General features: G+C 33.6%; 2 protein-coding genes across 4 annotated transcripts in view; one reads left to right on the top strand and one right to left on the bottom strand.

The window, feature by feature from the left end:
• LOC113821474 (BLOC-2 complex member HPS3) overlaps positions 1-16212 on the top strand; it is a 16904-nt gene extending 692 nt beyond the window's left edge. Inside the window, exons 1-19 of one of the 3 annotated variants that reach the window (XM_027373985.2) lie at positions 1-323; positions 3056-3279; positions 3429-4030; positions 4339-4526; positions 4834-5018; positions 5142-5279; positions 5975-6144; positions 6402-6514; positions 6956-7207; positions 7594-7759; positions 10249-10347; positions 10538-10642; positions 10747-10863; positions 11172-11375; positions 11545-11634; positions 12080-12316; positions 12534-12710; positions 13655-13769; positions 14060-16212. The exon at positions 1-323 is cut by the window's left edge and continues 692 nt beyond it. In XM_027373985.2, the coding sequence (XP_027229786.1) occupies positions 3066-3279; positions 3429-4030; positions 4339-4526; positions 4834-5018; positions 5142-5279; positions 5975-6144; positions 6402-6514; positions 6956-7207; positions 7594-7759; positions 10249-10347; positions 10538-10642; positions 10747-10863; positions 11172-11375; positions 11545-11634; positions 12080-12316; positions 12534-12710; positions 13655-13769; positions 14060-14241 (3354 nt within the window). In that variant the 5' untranslated portion in view covers positions 1-323; positions 3056-3065 and the 3' untranslated portion in view covers positions 14242-16212. Of the gene's footprint in view, positions 391-482; positions 620-3055; positions 3280-3428; positions 4031-4338; positions 4527-4833; positions 5019-5141; positions 5280-5974; positions 6145-6401; positions 6515-6955; positions 7208-7593; positions 7760-10248; positions 10348-10537; positions 10643-10746; positions 10864-11171; positions 11376-11544; positions 11635-12079; positions 12317-12533; positions 12711-13654; positions 13770-14059 lie in introns of those variants that run through there. The other 2 variants (XM_027373983.2, XM_027373986.2) reach the window with 2 other exon arrangements.
• Positions 16213-16969: 757 nt separating this feature from the next.
• The window catches only part of LOC113821480 (sperm-associated antigen 7), a 15922-nt gene continuing 15391 nt past the window's right edge, over positions 16970-17500 (bottom strand). The window contains exon 6 of the mRNA XM_027373993.2: positions 16970-17500. This exon is cut by the window's right edge and continues 590 nt beyond it. The gene's annotated coding sequence lies outside the window, so the exon portion shown is untranslated.

The following is a 17500-nucleotide window of genomic DNA, read 5'->3' as shown; positions in this document are numbered from 1 at the left end:
TCATTTGTATATCAAGTACTTTCATAATACTGATGTGTTTAAATGTGAAAATCAACTGATGAAACTATTTATAAGCTAAAGTTTTAAAAACATGAAAAGATAGAAAGGCAGCCATTAGGTAATCAGAGCTAAAAAATTAAATAATATCCATGATCTTAAACTTATCGATCAGTAATTCTTTCTTAATTAAACTGAAATTTACATCTCAGATTAGTTCTTCAAGACCAATTATCTTATTTGCGATAAGAATTCTCCTCCTGAAAATCGGGCGGGACGTTTTCGCAGCAGCCGACGCATCAGGTGCAAAAAGAGGGCGAGGAAAGGTAAGGAAAATCCAGTTCATTTTGTCCTTCGGTCGAGAATGGATCAGCACTCGTTTCAGATGTCGAAGTATGTGGCTTTTACGAGGCTCTCCACGAAACCTTTTTAGAGTGGATAGAATAGATAGAAATGCCCGAAGTGGCGAGACATGAGCGTCACGTGATGGATTGGGAAGATGATCAGGAGGATCATGTTTCGTTGACATATTATCCCAAGCAGGAAATCATTCATTCGGTTTTGTGTTTGTTTTTTTCTGATTCTTGAAGCGGTTGGCTCTTGCTTTTGACGGACTTGTGAGGTGAGGTCTATTGGAAGTATTTCGTTGTAGATAAAGGCGTTTTAAGTAGGGATTGTCACCTGGTAAGAAGTAGCAACAAGAGATTTCTTGTGTGATCAAGAATTTGTCTTGGAAATCTATTAATAAATCCTGTCATATTTATGAAAAATCTTGCTTTCTACTGGCTAAGTCAAGTTTTGTGCAAATATATTTTTTCACTCACGTGTGGGTCAGCATGTTTGCAACAAAAACTTTTTCTACAAATTGTAGCAGTTACCCCCCAGTATAGATTAAGAAACAAATGCATTTAAGAACCCATTAAACTTTTGCACTGTAATTATCAATAGCACAAAGTAATTACCAGTAAATTAGACTTATAACTCAAAAATAGCTAAGATTATTACGAATTTAAATCTTTGGAGAACAGATTCAACATAACATGATGAGTAGCCAAAATGCCCAGCAACTAGTAAAGGAAAAGAGAAGTGAACTGCCTATTGTCTCCAAATATCAGTTTATAATAATTCCATTATATTTCATTATTGTACTGTATTCTTATGAGGGAATTGTTTATTACAGATCTAAACAATTCTTGGCATTTCAAAACTATTTCTTGGTTAGTGAAATCCCTACTTCAAATGCCTGAAATGAGGAGAGAACACACTGTTTTGCATGGTTAGAGTAGATGTCTGTGTTTTCTAGTGGTGATATTTGTGATATGTATGGTAAAAATTTTGCTTAGGACTTTATGGATCAGGTGACTGTGGGTCTTATGGTGGATTGGCAAGTATTTAGAAATCTGGGACTATTGTAATTTTTTGAGGTTGGACAATAATAGTTTGTTTATATATATAATTCTAGTCAGCATATCGTATTGTTGAAAATTAGAAATTTTTCCAACTAGGATAAACTACTTTGATGCATGGTTGTATGCTTTTTCTGGGTCTTCGTTTGTAATTCATATATTTCTAGTATTTTTATTATTATTTTCATTATTGGCTATTATCATTTCAGCATCACCAGCTTTTTCTAGCATGATCATTGCTTCAGAAGTGTAATCAATTTTCATCTTGGGAGTGGTATCATTCAAACCATAGTACAATTATTTTTAAGTAAATGGGTTGTTTCTAATGATTACATGTCAGAAAATTCAACTGCCATTTTATTTTCAATTCCACAATCTCATACAATTCATGAGTTACTGGGCAAGAGCGAGGATTACATTTATTTTGCCACATAAGGATGGAGGGAAATGAAGTATTAGTAGTTTGGTTATGTTTGATTATCTTTTGGTTGGTATTCAAAAGACACCTACAGTGGCTTTAAAATGGGTCATTTATTTGTGATTATATATACACATATATATATATTTTTTTTCTGTCCAAATCCTCTTCATTTTTGTGATCTATGATGGTTGGCCTACATTCTGAACAGAAAAGCATAACATTGTCAAACATTTCACACTCCAACAAAGGCCAGCAAACTTCTACCACTTACATTCTGGCAAGATATGGCTTGGCTAATCTTTATGGTATGGACACACTAAGCTAGGGCAAATTAAAGATGTTATTCTTGTAGAGAACAAAAAGTTATAGTCACCAGCACAAGAAAGGATTTGAAGACACAGATGGTAATGCCACAATTAAAGGTAAAAGATCATGGAAAGTGCTGCTCACAGCGTAAGTCCACTCAGTCCTTCTGAGTTTCAGCTTTATCTGGCCATGGATGAAGAGGTGAAGACAACTTATGCTAGGAGAGCTGATGGCAGGCAGAGCTCCCCTTCAGTTCTCCCCTCACTTCCAGGAATGACACTTTAGATTGTTGAATAAAGTTTGGGATGTGGAGTAGGGGAATTTGGCACATGTGTCCTTTTTTTTTCTTTCTTTCTTTCTTTTTTTTTTTTCCTTTTTTTCTTTCTTTCTTTTTTTTCCTCTTTTTTCTTCTTCTTTTTTCTTTTTCTTTGTCTTTGTCTTTTCTTGTCTTCTGTCATCTGAACATGTCATCATATATTGCTTCTTTTATGATCACGATCATTATATTTTGGTGAAAGTAATTTTCATTATCATGACCACTATTAGTGGTTAGGATTTTTTTAATATTGTTGTTGTCATAGTTATTATTGTTATTGTTGTTAGTTAGCTTTTTATTGTTGTAATTATTACTGCAATTGTTATTATATTATAGTTATATCTGAGGATACTTTAAGTATATAGAAAAATTGCTTCATTTTCTCTGTAAATCCATAAAAATGATATTTTGGCTGTTGCCAGGACAGTAAAGAATGTTATATATAAAGTGATGAGAGACATTTAGAGTCATGAATTTGATCTGTGATGATAATTTATATGCTAAGTTGTTTACTTGTGTATGTTTAATGATTCATACAATTTTTTTTATGCCATTATTGTTTGTTATTACCACTATTGCTACTCAACTTCAAACAGAAAACATACTTAGTTGCAGGAGGATGGTGCGCGTTATTTCCGTGCACCACTTCACACGACAGGATGTGGCAGGACTTGAGCATGCAGGGGGAAGAGGTGTCAGTCGAGGAAAGTTTGACATCCTGCTGGTGGGAGGAGAACACAAGGTGGATGTTCGAGACCTGAAGCTAGGTGGAGTCCTCAATGGAAGCTTCCCGACAGTGGATCTTGTTCAACAGCTGGCTTACTGTGAAACAGGTAAGCGGAGGGAACTTTTGGAGCAGAGTGGGGATGTGAGGTGTCAATAAATGTGTAGCATATGATGTGATTTTACTGTAAATCTCAGGAAAGAGTGTATGAAATATTTGTTTTATGCTTTTTTCAATTTGGTTTTATTACTTTTAAAGGAAATTATGTGTGTACCTTGGAGACCAAGCCAGCTCGACATGGGGGAGACCACAGGTATGTGAGGGTGTACCTGAATTGGGATCAGGACAACACAAATCAGCCAATGAGGGCTCGTATTGCTGGCCGTGTCACTCCTAGCAGCCAGTCTGGGGTTGCTAACTTGGAGATGGTGGAAATACCCCTACGTAAACCGGCAGAATACATTGCTTGTTGCCAGTCAACAGGCAACATTGCTGTTTCATGTGGAATAAGTGTGACCATCTTCAGGTTCTGCCACAAGACCCATGATATCTCCAAATTGAAATTCATTGACTTCGAAGAGCTCATCGAGCTGGACATGTCTTTCATTGTCAAAGAAGTAGCCATATCGGAAGATCTGATTGGCTGCGTCTCAGAATCAGAAGCACATATATTTCAGGTGACAATAAACTCACATCTTCTCAAGGCATCCTCAGAGGAGAAGGAGACTAAGCCACAGGAAAAGAGGAGCAAGTCCCGCTCTAAGTCTAAGACGCGATCGGCCTCTCGGTCCCCAGGAAGAAGCATTGACTCTCTCAGTTCAAGCAGCAGACTGAGGGGTAAGCGCTCCAGTCCAAAAGAGGTGAGGCTCTATTTTTTTTTTTTTTTTTTTTTTTCTTCTTTTTTACTTATCTCATTTTTATTTTGACAGAGGAAAGGGATTATAGAAGTGCATTATATTCTTGTTATTGGAGAAATTACAGGCTAAGTTTTTTTTAGTAATATATTTGATATTTTACAAAATAATTTCATCTGTGCCAGATAGTACAAAGATATATGAATTTTGTGAATAAAAAATACACATTTAAAATACATTTGAATTATTTATAAATCATCACCACATCAAAGGTAGTTTCTGTGCCACATAACATACATTTCATTCACATACAGGAATCTATGAGTGTCATCCGCAATTCAGAGGACTATGTAGACCTCAGTGAACTGACCTGGGTCCCAACATTGTCCTATGGCCGCAAGAAGCCCTCTGAGGACCAGCGCATCTTGCTCTTTCCATCACTTGTGGGGGCCGCACACTGTGGGCCTTTGGCTGAGCCAGGCGAGATCATCGGCCCAATCAAGTAGGTGCTGAGCCTTTTTACTCTGATGAGTAAAGAGCATAAATGTGGTGTTGTTTTCCCTGTCTGTTTCTATGACAGACGGAAGGAATTAGAATCTGGCACTATCATTAAGTTGGATTTTGTTATTTTCATTATTTATAGTTTTTATAATTTCATATTATTTTCTTCCTTTTCTTTTTGTATATTTAGCGAATGTTTATTTAGATATGTTAAATATTTTTTTTGTAGTATTGTCACCATAATGCACTCTGAATAAATGAAAGAATGATATCTGTTATTACCTTTATATGTATTATTTTGATTACAGTTCTTCACGTTGCTCTAACGTTAGGGTGAAGTTAGTGAGTGGAAGTTCAGCTCAGAAGGTGCCTCAGAATGTCTTTGAAGCCGTGACACTCATTCATCGCCGAGCAGATCACAATAATGATCCAGACATTCCATTTTCCAACCTGAAGGTCATGGCTGTTTATGATGCTGAGGCAGGAAAGAAAGGTATATGGTCACTCATTTTCTTTTAGTAGTAGTTTTGCTTTAACAGGTATCAATGATATGACCTCAAATACAGTAGGATCATGATCTTAGATTATGCTTATTAAATGATATCCTTTTCCATAGGTGGTGCTTCTACTCCAAGACGAGCATCACATCCCTTGCTCCCTCAAGGCTCAGCCAGAAAAGTAGGGGCTTCTATTTTCCTGACAACACCTCATGTGGGCCAGCTTTATCATGTCACGCTGTCTGATGATCCCTTTGGTGAGTTTTTTTGTTTTTTTTCAAGTTTAGGCTTTTATGGATGTAAAGCATTGGCTTTATATATTCATAAGGTTTTATTTGGTCATTGATATTAGGTTCATGCAATTGACTTTATCTTTTTCATGCATTTTAAGATTTTCTGTATAATATCATTATGAAAAAAACATAATTACATAAGGTCTCCTTTTTTAATAATACCTTCAAAAAAGAAATGAATCCAATGCCCTCGGGAAAAAGTGTTCACTTTTGTATTGTTTTGTAAAAGTCACTGCACATAGAAGGCTCTGCCTGTGCTTAGCCACAAAGATGTCAATTGCTAGACTTGTGACCTCACCTGATTTCACCTTTCCTTGAGGATGCAGGAAAAACACTTACTTTTAGTTATGCTGTCAATGTTGATACTGTTATTTTCTTTTTATAAACATCAAAATTACCATAGTGTTCTTGACATTACTAACAGCAGTATTGAATACCAGAAAACATTATCAAAAATCAAGAAAAATGGTAAACAGGTGAGACAGGTAGTTCTTGTAATTGGCTCATTGATGATGGAGTACTTTTAGAGCCATCTACGTGTAAAATCAATTACTAAATCAAACACAGTGGGCATGGCATGTATGCACATGCCATCCTCAGTGGTATGTGGATAATTAGTTCATCTTAACTCTCTCATCTCACTTTGGATCTGTTATCAGGGCACAGTGTAGTCCGTGGTGGAGTATTTTCATACACAGCGCCTGTCTACTCTGTGGCCTTGGAACCATCGCTCTTGCATGCGCTTACACTCACTGGCCTTGAAACATACACATTAAGGCCTCATCCACATGTCGTTGTCTCTCATTTACCTGAGGATCTGAATATGATTGTAAGTATTATTAGGTTATTTGACTAAAGGTAATATGATAAGATGATTCTTAATTGATAGTGATGATTATTGTCTTGATTGTTTTTATTTTATTTTTTAATTTTTTTATTTTTTCTTAGTAGATATTATCTCTCCTTTTTGATTGTGATCAGTTTTGTAGTAAGGATATCATGTTATATGCTGAAAACTTATAGTGGTGAAACTGTGTTCTGGATATTATTTATAGATGTACACCTTACATAAATAATATTTACCAGGTTCCTCCACACTGGGAAGAGACAGTGTGTCTAGTGGGTCTACGACCTTTCCTTAACGTTGAAAGCTTGACCTTGACCGATTCCTGTCTTGCACTCATTGCTGCAAATAATGAGTGAGTGTTACTTTTATTATATCATGATTATTTTTTTGTATTCCATTTAGACATTGGTATCCATTATAAGGGCAGATTTACTTTTAAAACCATAAACTCTTTTGTTTGGTAGAAAAACCCACAATGCATAAACTAGATTTTCATGTTTCATATATAGTCTATTGTATATATGTTGCTTGTTAGTTGTCAGTTTGAAATTGATAGCATGTGCAATTTTGACATTGATAACATAGAAGCTGATCATTTCACAGGGTTTATAATTTCTGTAAGAATAAGTTAGTGTCTTTCAGTAATAGATATGAATATTACAGATATGTATTACGCATACTGTATTTTTTTATATATTGTTTTAATAAGAGATGTTTTCTTCTATAGTTTTAGATATACTCCTTCACTTTTTTAAATGATAATCCCTATAGGACAAACTTAACACATTTTCAGAGGTGGAGACAAATCCCACACTGTTTACTCACTTCACCTCCCGAGTGCCGCCAGCCTCTACAAAGAGATGGTGCGAGTTGGACGTAGCCATAGGTCTGCCTCCCCCTCTACCTACCTGCACCTGCTCCTTGAGGCTCACCTAGTCCTTACCACCGCCCTCCAGCATGAAGTGCCAACAGAGGATGAGGCAGAGGAGGACCTGTACTCTCTCTTACAGGATTCATCTGCATTATTGGGAGATTATTATGCCCAGTGGGTAGTCCTTTTGCATGTCATTATATTATGCTATTTCTTAATTTTTTCATTTGACTATTTTTATTATTTATGTATTTTTACAAAGTGTTTGTATCTATATTTACTTTGCAAGACCCTTGTATTAAGTTAGTTTGATATGAGTACTTTTTATTTTTTCCTGGCATTATGAACTTAAATCTTTCTTTACTAAAAACATATCAGGTAGCCTTTGGAAATTATATGACTGTAATGGCATTGGTCTTTTCATTAGGCTTCATATAAATTACTTCAGCAGTAGTACCTCTTCAGATATTGAGATTTCTTCTTGTTCTGCCAGTGTCAGTCATCCCTTTATGGATTACTGGAATGACATCCCAAGAAATTAATACAAAACCATTTTCCAGATGTGAGAATGAAGCAGAGTGGCGTCAAGCAACACAGTATTACCAGGTATCCAGCCTGAGTCCAGATGCAGTGATTGAGAGACTCGAACTCACCTGCCCTGGTTTGGTTGCCGTTATCTCCTCTCTCTTGCTACACCCTAATACTCCATCATTAACAGCTGCACAGGTAGATGAGAGTTTCTCTTGTTTCATGGTTATTCTGTTCCCTATTATTCCCCATGTTCCGTTTTATTGGTTATTGTTTTGTGAATATTGTTAATATGTTCTCTATGCAGTGAAACTTGAAAGTACTGTTTGTTAATATAGGACTACCTTTTAAAAGTGACTTCTGTAGGTTATGTTAGATTATCTGGTTGTATAGTTTTTGTAATCTGTTTGTTGATATAGGACTACCTTTTAAAAGTGACTTCTGTAGGTTATGTTAGATTATCTGGTTGTATAGTTTTTGTAATCAGTCTTCATTGGGATACACATTTTAACTCCTTTTGGTTAATGACAGTGCTTTAAGTGGTTGAGAAATTTAGGAGATAGTCATCCATTTAGGAGTAAGATATAAATGCATGAAATGTAGTGATTAAACATTTTTTAGTTGTTTAATTTGTACCATGAAATATGAATCCTCAGTATATAACAAAAATAAAAAGTTAAAAAAAAAAATTTAGAGAAAAGATATTGCCAGATCATCAGTTGCTAGAATATAGATAAAAACAATTTATTATTTAAAAAAGAATAATTGAAAGGAGAATAACAAACCTATTAAAAATATATATCAGAAAAAAATAATAAAAGGATAATAATTCATTGTTACCAGATATATGTACTGTCCATCACAGTTTTGCTTACTTTTTTTTCTTCTTCTTCTTCTTCTTTGTCCTCTTTTCCAAAACTCTTAGCCACCAATTTATTTGGCTTACCTGATGTCACATGTAGTCCATTCCTACAATTTTCAGTAGAAGCTTTCTCATTTTCCATTATTGCTTTGATAATTGTTCACCAAATGAACATCTATCCCATGACTGGACTTTTTTCTAGGTGGCTCGTACATCCATAAATTTCACTGTCAGACTTTTATATGTTGTATGAGCTAAAAAGATGTTTGTTTATTAGACCCTGCAGTCATTGAGGAGTTACAGCCCCTCAGTGGTAGGCTTAAAGTTTCTTTTTAGCCTTAGTTCTTTAAAGGTTGTGTATACACAGCCAGTAGCAGTGAGTGGGATAGGTATATAATTCCAGTGCTTCTGATATTTTACTCAAACAATTGACTGCTTGCAGTGCTTTACATATGGCCCAGCAGGGGGAAGTATTACTATTATCATTATGTTATTTGCTCACTCGAGCAGGTGACATCTAATCATAATATAGTGAATCAGACCCAAATAGCGAGTAGCAAGCAGCTATGTTATGTGCAAATCTTTTATATTGTGTGTGCTAAACAGGGGTTCACTTGTTTGGCCCAGATTATGGTCATTAAGGAGATACAGCCCCTCAAAGATATACTTAACTCCCAAAAATTACAACTCCCCAGTTTATCTGTCCTCTACCCCCCAATCACGAAAGAGGCATGTTTTTTAAAAGTTTTGTTAAGGCAAATTTTAGCACAGTCATGTATATCAGAGTATGTATATTTCATTCCATATCTCAAAATTTTAATGTCACTTGATTGCAAAATTGAAAAAGTTATCACAGTGAACCTTTGCATGTGAATGAAAATTTGGACAGATTGCTTATGAATATATAAATAAGACATTTGATATGATTTTTTTCTCATATATTTCATTAAAATGTATATTTAGATGTATTTAAAACTAATGAGATGTATTGATAGTAAAAATACCAATAGCATACCAGAATGTAACTGATACATATTAGTATAGTGCATGGAAAGGGAATGTGAGAGAGGATCTAGGGTCTGGCTGGATGAAATATGATATGTAGCACCAGAATTACTACACACTCACTACATTTCATTCAGAAGTGGCAGGAAAACACAACTAAGTGATTGGCTCAGTCAGAGAATTTACAAGGGGAGTAAGTATGGCTGGGGTGATATAGAGGTTGTGTCTAACAGAACCTCCCCAAACAGGACCAAATATATATTAGTGGACAATCAGAGAAAATCCTGCCAGTATTTGCTCAGCTTTCAACAGTTGTGATGGATGTAATTGTAACCAATTTGTAATAAGCCATGATCATGGTAAATAGGACCTTATGAGCTAAAGTCTCATTTAAGCCTCATTCTTAACAGATCAGGTATGCCAGTCAAAAGTGTGGAGACTGGAGTAATGTATGTCTCCTGCACTTCTAATGTTTTACTTGAGTAGCTGACTGCCTGTGAAGCCCAGCACAGGGAAATCTTTTCATGAATAGGTTAACAGTGATAATAACAGTAGAAGGGAAAACTACTCTTTCTGTAAATTCAAGGAATAGGGTAAGGAGGTTGTTAGTTGAGCCTAATTGACTCTTTGGTTGCTAAGTGCTTGTGAAATCTTTTGTTTAAACACAATTAACAAAACAAAACCACAGTGGACAGTATACATGCATTTCCTTCTCAACAGGCTAATAAAATCTTCTATGAAATTATATTAAAAAAGGGAGGGAAAGACATTTTTAAAAAATCTGAAGATACTAATACAAGTTCATTGGTGTTTCCCATAGGCTAATTGTGTGCTGGAAATGCTGGAGAAAATAGCACCAGAGAAAGTTTCAACTATTATTCTCAAGTCTACATGCTTTACAGAGTACAAGAAAGATAAGGTAGTGATGAGGAAGTTTTGTTTGTAAACCTGAAATAGAATTTACACAAATAACCACATTTTGCCAATGATTTAGGTGAACTTTTTGGTCTGGTTCATTGTAATGTATATTGAATATCAATGGCATAAAAAGCAAATACAAAGTTACTCTTTTCTCTATTTGACTAATTTCATGCTCCCACATTTTGCAGGTGCTAAGCATAATCAAGCAAGAGTTATCCAAGACAAATGAGCCACGACCTACGGATGTGCTAGCTCTTGCCCTCGTCTTTTTGGACAGGGGATCTCCTGAACAGGTAGGGTAGGATCCATAAGTATGAGTTGTAACACAACATGGAATATTGTTCAGAAAAGTATGTAATGTATCTTATCATTATAAATTCTCTTTCTTTCTTGCTAGGTCTCAACTGTTTTAGCTTCACTAAGAGCCTATCAGCTTGTTGTGGCTTTGCTGCAACACTCACGTCTTCTATTCACAGTTGAGGATGGATCAACCAGGCTCTCACCTTTAGCACAAGTATGTGTATTGACTGTAGTATATATGAATGATTGAGTGAAGCTTAGTGTTAGTTCACTTCTTTACTTAAGACACAAAAAAGTTTACTGCTGTACTGTACATTGATTATTACTCTTGTACCAATTTTGAAATGTGAATAGAATGGCTATGTTATATATGTTTTTATTAACTTTTAGGTTTACACTCTTTGAACCTGTGGTATATATCATTGCTTAAAATTTAAAAGCATAAGCATTTTATGAAAATTGGAATACAGCAGACACCAAGAACATATGATTTCTGTGCTAAGTCTCTTCCTTTTCTTATAGGTTTTAGCAGAGCACAAGAAAGAAGTTTTCACCGAAGTATTTGTGTCTCTCATTGGTGAAGGGTCACTCACTCTTAATGCCTTTGTTGATGCATTCATAGCTGTTTATCCCATTATGTCATGTGGGCCAGAGTGTAACACCCATTCTCTTCGGCTGCGAGATTTCCTTGAAAAGTTCTTCTTGGAGTATGCACATAATGCTGAAGTGAGTAATTGTCAAAGTCATAATAAAAAAAAATAGAATAAACCAGTGATGAGGACATATAACATATGTCTGTATGTATATACATATTTACAGACATAAATTTGTATAAATAAATAAAGTACAGCTGTCATCTTCATATGAGGGTTCTAATTCCTTCTTTATATGGCAGATTACAGATCAGAGGGAGAGATATGACAGGGCTATCACAGTCCTTGTTAGCCTCTATCTAGCCAGCTTGATGGGTGCTTTCGGTGATAAAGTAAGTCAGTGTTTGAAACATTTGAATAACAGGATAACACATCATTGATGTATAATGTAACATAAACAACTTGATATGGTATAAGTTAAACAGTGCAACATAACAGTAATAGTATAGGACAAAATATAAAGCTCTGCTCATTTTTAGCTTAATTTCAGATGATTGTTACATTGAAAGGACATGAAATTTCCATTTATATACTAACAGAGGTTATTTACTTTAAGTTGTGGTATTTCATTATCAGTTTTAGTGCTCACAGTTTTCTCTTCTCATCACCAATATTATTAAAATATTATTTTGGCAAAATTTCCACCACAGTATTTGCTAATTTTGTAATATCCATATTATGATAAGTATTATCATCATTAATGATATTTCTGTTACTTGCATTATTTTTTCACACCTTAACTTCTATTTTCATATTTCCTTTGTATTTCAACATCAGACCAAGGAAGACCCCAACTGGTGTGACCAACGTGCTGCATTGAAGGAACTCTATGCTCCTCGACCAGTCTTCCTCAATCTGTTGCCACCATTCAATGTGCAAAAGAAAATAGAGAAGGAGGAGAGCCAGAGTGATAAACCAGAAGGGCAGTCAAGCCCAGGACAGGAAGAGGAGGAGGAAGAGGAAGAAGGAAGTGGCAACCTTTCTTCTTCTTCTTTGCATCTTGTTGTTCTCCAGGTAGAATTGCTTTCTTCTCTCTTTTTCTTACTCTTATTTTTCATTTCTTTTCTTTTTGCTGTGTCATTTGTTAGATTTTTTGTTTATCTTCTCTTTCATTAATGTCAAACATGCTTATTAATATTCATACTCAATAGACTGTGGCCCTCTTTGAGACTCGTACTTCTAAGAAAGACCATTATTGTACTTACATCTTTAATGTGCCTCTATTTTCTAGTCTCTGCTGAGTTCAGATTTGCCATCTGCTGAAGATCGTAACAATGTCCTCAAGTTTGTGACATCGAACCCTGAGGCTCTGGGAGCCCAGTCTCTCCGGATTCTGTGCCTCGACCCACAGAAGCAGCTGGAGTATATACTCAGTGAATTTCCTCCAGTGCTTCTTCAGTATGGAAAGGCAAGTGGTTGTTGGATTTCATAAGGAAGGAAAAGAGAAAATTATAAATAGATTTGAAGTATAGAAATATTATATACATATGGACTTACACATTTTTTCCCCTTGATTTGTATTACTCTTTGTTGATTGTATGTTCTATTTCTATAATTTGACTGAAACCTACCCATTTCTTTCATTTTAACAGCCAAATTATAAATCCATATATATGACATTCAAATATATAGATAGATAAAGATATGGATATAGGTATAGATACACATTTTTCTATTTATATACATATATAGACATATAGACATTATACATACATATACAAATACGCACAATGCACATATACATTTATATAAATACATATGTATGTATGTGTGTGCTATATATATATACATATATATGTATATGTATATATATATATATATATATATATATATATATATATATATATATATATATATATATATATATATATATATATATATATATATATATATATATATATAACATGCAGTCAAAACTGCATGTATATATATTAGCGGTCACCTTTGCATTGCAACCACTTGGCCATTGTGGTCACTTTTTGTCGGTCCCTTGGATTTGTCCCATATATATATATATATATATATATATATATATATATATATATATATATATATATATATATATATATATATATATATAATTTATTTATTTTTATTATTATTATTTTTTTCTATAGCGGTCACCTGTCCATAGTGGTCACATTTGGTCAGTCCTTCAAGAGACTGCTATAGACAGGTTTGACTGCATTTGTATACATGGATATGTATACAGACACACACATGCACATATTAACTTAGCTTGTCTTCAGGATAGTGTAATTTTAATAACTACTAGTTGTGAAATCTAATGGACTTGTGCCTACTTGCTTCCTGATTTTGTTTCATATATTACATGAATATTTCTCTCCCTAGGATATGTATGAATCAGCAGCCGAATGGGAGGAATTAGTTTATAAGCTGATCAACCACAAATCAAGCTTGTGTGAATCAGACCCATCTTATTCAGTGTATTCTGATGTTTTGAATGGTAGGTAAAAGGCTTATAGTCTGATTATTGTTATTGCTTTTACTTTTGTATTTGGAGTAGAGTTGAGTTTAGTTTCTGCGCACAAGATTTTTTTGCTTTCCGTGTTTAGATTAGAATCTGGTGTTTTATTACGTGATTATATGTTGTTACATTTATGAATAGTGCATAGATTATCAAAAACGTTTGTAGCTCCACTAAAGAAGTATCAACTTCGAATACATGTCTCAGTAAAAAATTCAGATAGTCCATAAGGTTCTCATATGCACCTTTACCTCACCCACTTCCCACAGATGTTCTGAGTGAGCTGGTGATGACTGCACCTCTTGATGTCTTCATACGCATAATCCCCAAGAATCGCCATGAAGAACTGCGTGGTCACATCCGGCAATGCCATTCAGCCGCCTTGGCACTCCACTTGCGCTCTTCGCTAATTTCTTATGCCCACAATGTATTAATGCAAATGTCAAAGTGAGGCAAACACAAATGCATTTTTAACCCAATGCCGACGGGAAAATGTTGCGTTCACTTTAGTATTGTTTTGTTAAATGTTTCTGTACATAGATGGCTCTACCAGTACTTAGCTACAAAGGAGTCAATTAGTAGATCTTGTGACCTCACCTTTCCTTGAAATAGAGGGAAAAAGATTTTTTTCTTTCTTTTTCTTTTTTTAACTAATGTTATCAACATTGACACTGTAATTTTTGTTATAAACATTATATTACTATTTTGTTATTGACATAACTAACAGCAGTGTTAAACACTAGAAAATATAATTGAAAATTAAGGAAAAGGGTAAACAGGTGAGACAAGTAATTCCTGTAACTGGCTCATAGGTGACTTTGTACTTGTGGAGCCATCTGTATATAAAAACAATTACTAAATTAAACAAACATTGGGCATGGCATTGACGCACATGGTATCCCCAGGGGTATGAGGTTAAGAAACAGTAAGTGGTGAAGTGCATGTGAAGCACAATGCCATAAAAGACAGAGCTTTAAAAATTATTTTGTTTGTTTTATTTATTTTTATTTGACTTTTCCTTCAGTATTTGTCAAACTTTGTCTCAGTACTTTATTTTTAAGTCCAGATTATTATTGCTGTTAATATGATTGTTATTATAATTGTTATTTATATCTGATCAGTGTCATTATTATATATGTGCCAGTAAAGATTTTAAGTTTAACATTGTTATGCATTCTTAAAGTGCCAATTCTTAAAAAAAGTTCTATGTAGTAGGATCCCTTTTTTCATATGTAACTTTTTATTATGTAAAGATCTCATTTTGTTTCCTTTTGAATGTCTGTTCTGTATGGAAACTATTTATGTATCTGTAATAGTCAGATAAAATGGGATTTGTGTGTGTGTGTGCATGCATGCATGTGTGCTTGCCTCTATATATATATATATATATATATATATATATATATATATATATATATATATATATATATATATATATATATATATATATATATAATATATATATATATATATTTATAATGTAATGCATGCATGTAAGTATGTATGTATGTAAAATTCTGTACAATTCTTATATATATCACAGCTGTTAATGATTAACCTATTGGCTCTGGTTATAGTGACATACATGCCATGATTGTTTTTGGCCTTGCCTCTGAGTGGTATGCAAGGCTGCTCTGTTGTATGTGCTAAACAGTCATGCACTTTGGCTCTATATGCAATCATTGAAGAGATCCAGCTCTCTCTTTCAGTTTCTTTAAACCTAAATCAGTAATTTAAGAGTCAAATTTACAGAAAGCAGAGGGAAAGTATACATCCTCTCTTTCAGATATTTAACATGCATACACATAGAGGCTGGCCCATTTTGGCATGCTTGTCCTTGGAGGCAGTGTGTTAATTTTTATTAGACTAACAGAGAGTATTTAACTAGATGTCATAGGCTAAGGGACTTGGACACTATTCTAACGGGTATTCTATTCATTTTATCATAATGAAAAATTTGGTCACCAATCAATGAATCTATCTATGCATCTTTCATAGAAAAAAAGAAAACACAGCTGATTGTCCATATTTTTGTTTTTGTTGTTTGAGGACTCTTAAAAAATGTTTCCATGACAAACCTGGTCTTATTTATTGAAAGTAAGTGTAGTGTCTGATGGAAATCAGCACATATTTAGATTTATTTTCATTAAATGTTATATATTGAAGAAAGAGTAAGTTCAAAAAATGGGTTACTTGGCCAATATTGATATAAAGTTAGATTTAGGTTGCCACAAAATACTCTATTGTATGAAGTGTGTGGCCAAACTAAGTGAATGAACCACAAATATCTTAAAATACTCTTTAATGTTGTATTGAGGGGAAAAAGAAGAGGAAAAGTGGAATTGATAAATCAGTTTTTTATGTCTAAAATAGACAAATGATTTCATTCTAAATATTTGTCAGAAAAATAAATGTGAAGTCTCTAAAACATAAAATATTTTCATTACAAATTTATGTATAATATATTAATTATACTTTAATTTTTTAATATTCTTTTAAGATGGTTTTTGCAATGAAAATAGACCTTGATGCCTAATTTGTGCCTAAACAAACCCTATGTTCACCTTTGATTATAATTATGATTGCCTAGACAAGGCAAAATAAGAATAACAATAATATATAGATCTGTACCAAACAGCTTTAATATTTCTAGTTGGTTCTGTAATCATATATATATATATATATATATATATATATATATATATATATATATATATATATATATATATATATATATATATATATATATATATAATAAAACATGGTGCAATTAATAAGTTTCATGTGATACTTTCTTTTTGTTTTGTTTGACTGTCATTTTTATTATATCCAATAAAATACTGAGTTTACTCAAAACAAGAATAATGGTTTTATTAACAAGAAAGTGAAAACAGAGATTTTAGGGTACAGTATATACTGATGTAGTATTCATATTAACTAGCTTAAATTGGTGTGTTAGTTTCATAATATTTTAATGTAAAAGATAAGAAGAAGTAATTAATAAAGGAGATAGAAAAATATCTCAAGCCATGTTTATTGTCAGCACAGAATTTCCGGCCATTATAGCTATGACAAAGTTATTCAAAGTGGTTTGTTGGGCATCCTTGACAATAAAAAACCCGACTGATACAAGAAAATACCTTGAACAACAAACAAAAACTGGAAATAATAAGGATAAGAATAATTCATATTTATTTAAAATCAACTGGTTTTCCAATGATTACAATATATATATTTTCTTCTTTTTGTCAGATTAACATATGTTTTAGTTCTTCCTAAGAAAAATATTCTTCTATTTAACAATTTAGAAAGAAGGGCAATGATCAAATGATATTTTCATAAGTGAACAGTACTCCTTGTATATTCAAGAGTAAAATCAACAATCCAACTACACTATCTGTAACATAACCTTTCACAAGATCAGTTCATAAAAATGCCACACAAAAAATCCTTCATTTCACGCCAGTAATGGCCAAACCATTTTTTGTTACTATAGTACTGATGATAAGACTTAATCCTTTATATTTGTGAAATCAATCAAAGACCAGAACATTCAGAAAGGTAAGGTAGTTCTTATTCTCCAACATAATTAGTAATATGCCAATGACTGCACAATATTACAATGCCTACTACAACCTTTTTTGTTTGAACTGTGAGGTAAATAAATATATCTATCTTCATCAATTGGATTTCTAAATGATGTTGAATGG

The sequence above is a fragment of the Penaeus vannamei genome, chromosome 4, assembly GCF_042767895.1.
Source record: "Penaeus vannamei isolate JL-2024 chromosome 4, ASM4276789v1, whole genome shotgun sequence".
Lineage (NCBI taxonomy): Eukaryota > Metazoa > Arthropoda > Malacostraca > Decapoda > Penaeidae > Penaeus > Penaeus vannamei.
The sequence above is the reverse complement of the archived record's forward strand: the minus strand, read 5'-3'. Positions and strand labels throughout refer to the sequence as shown.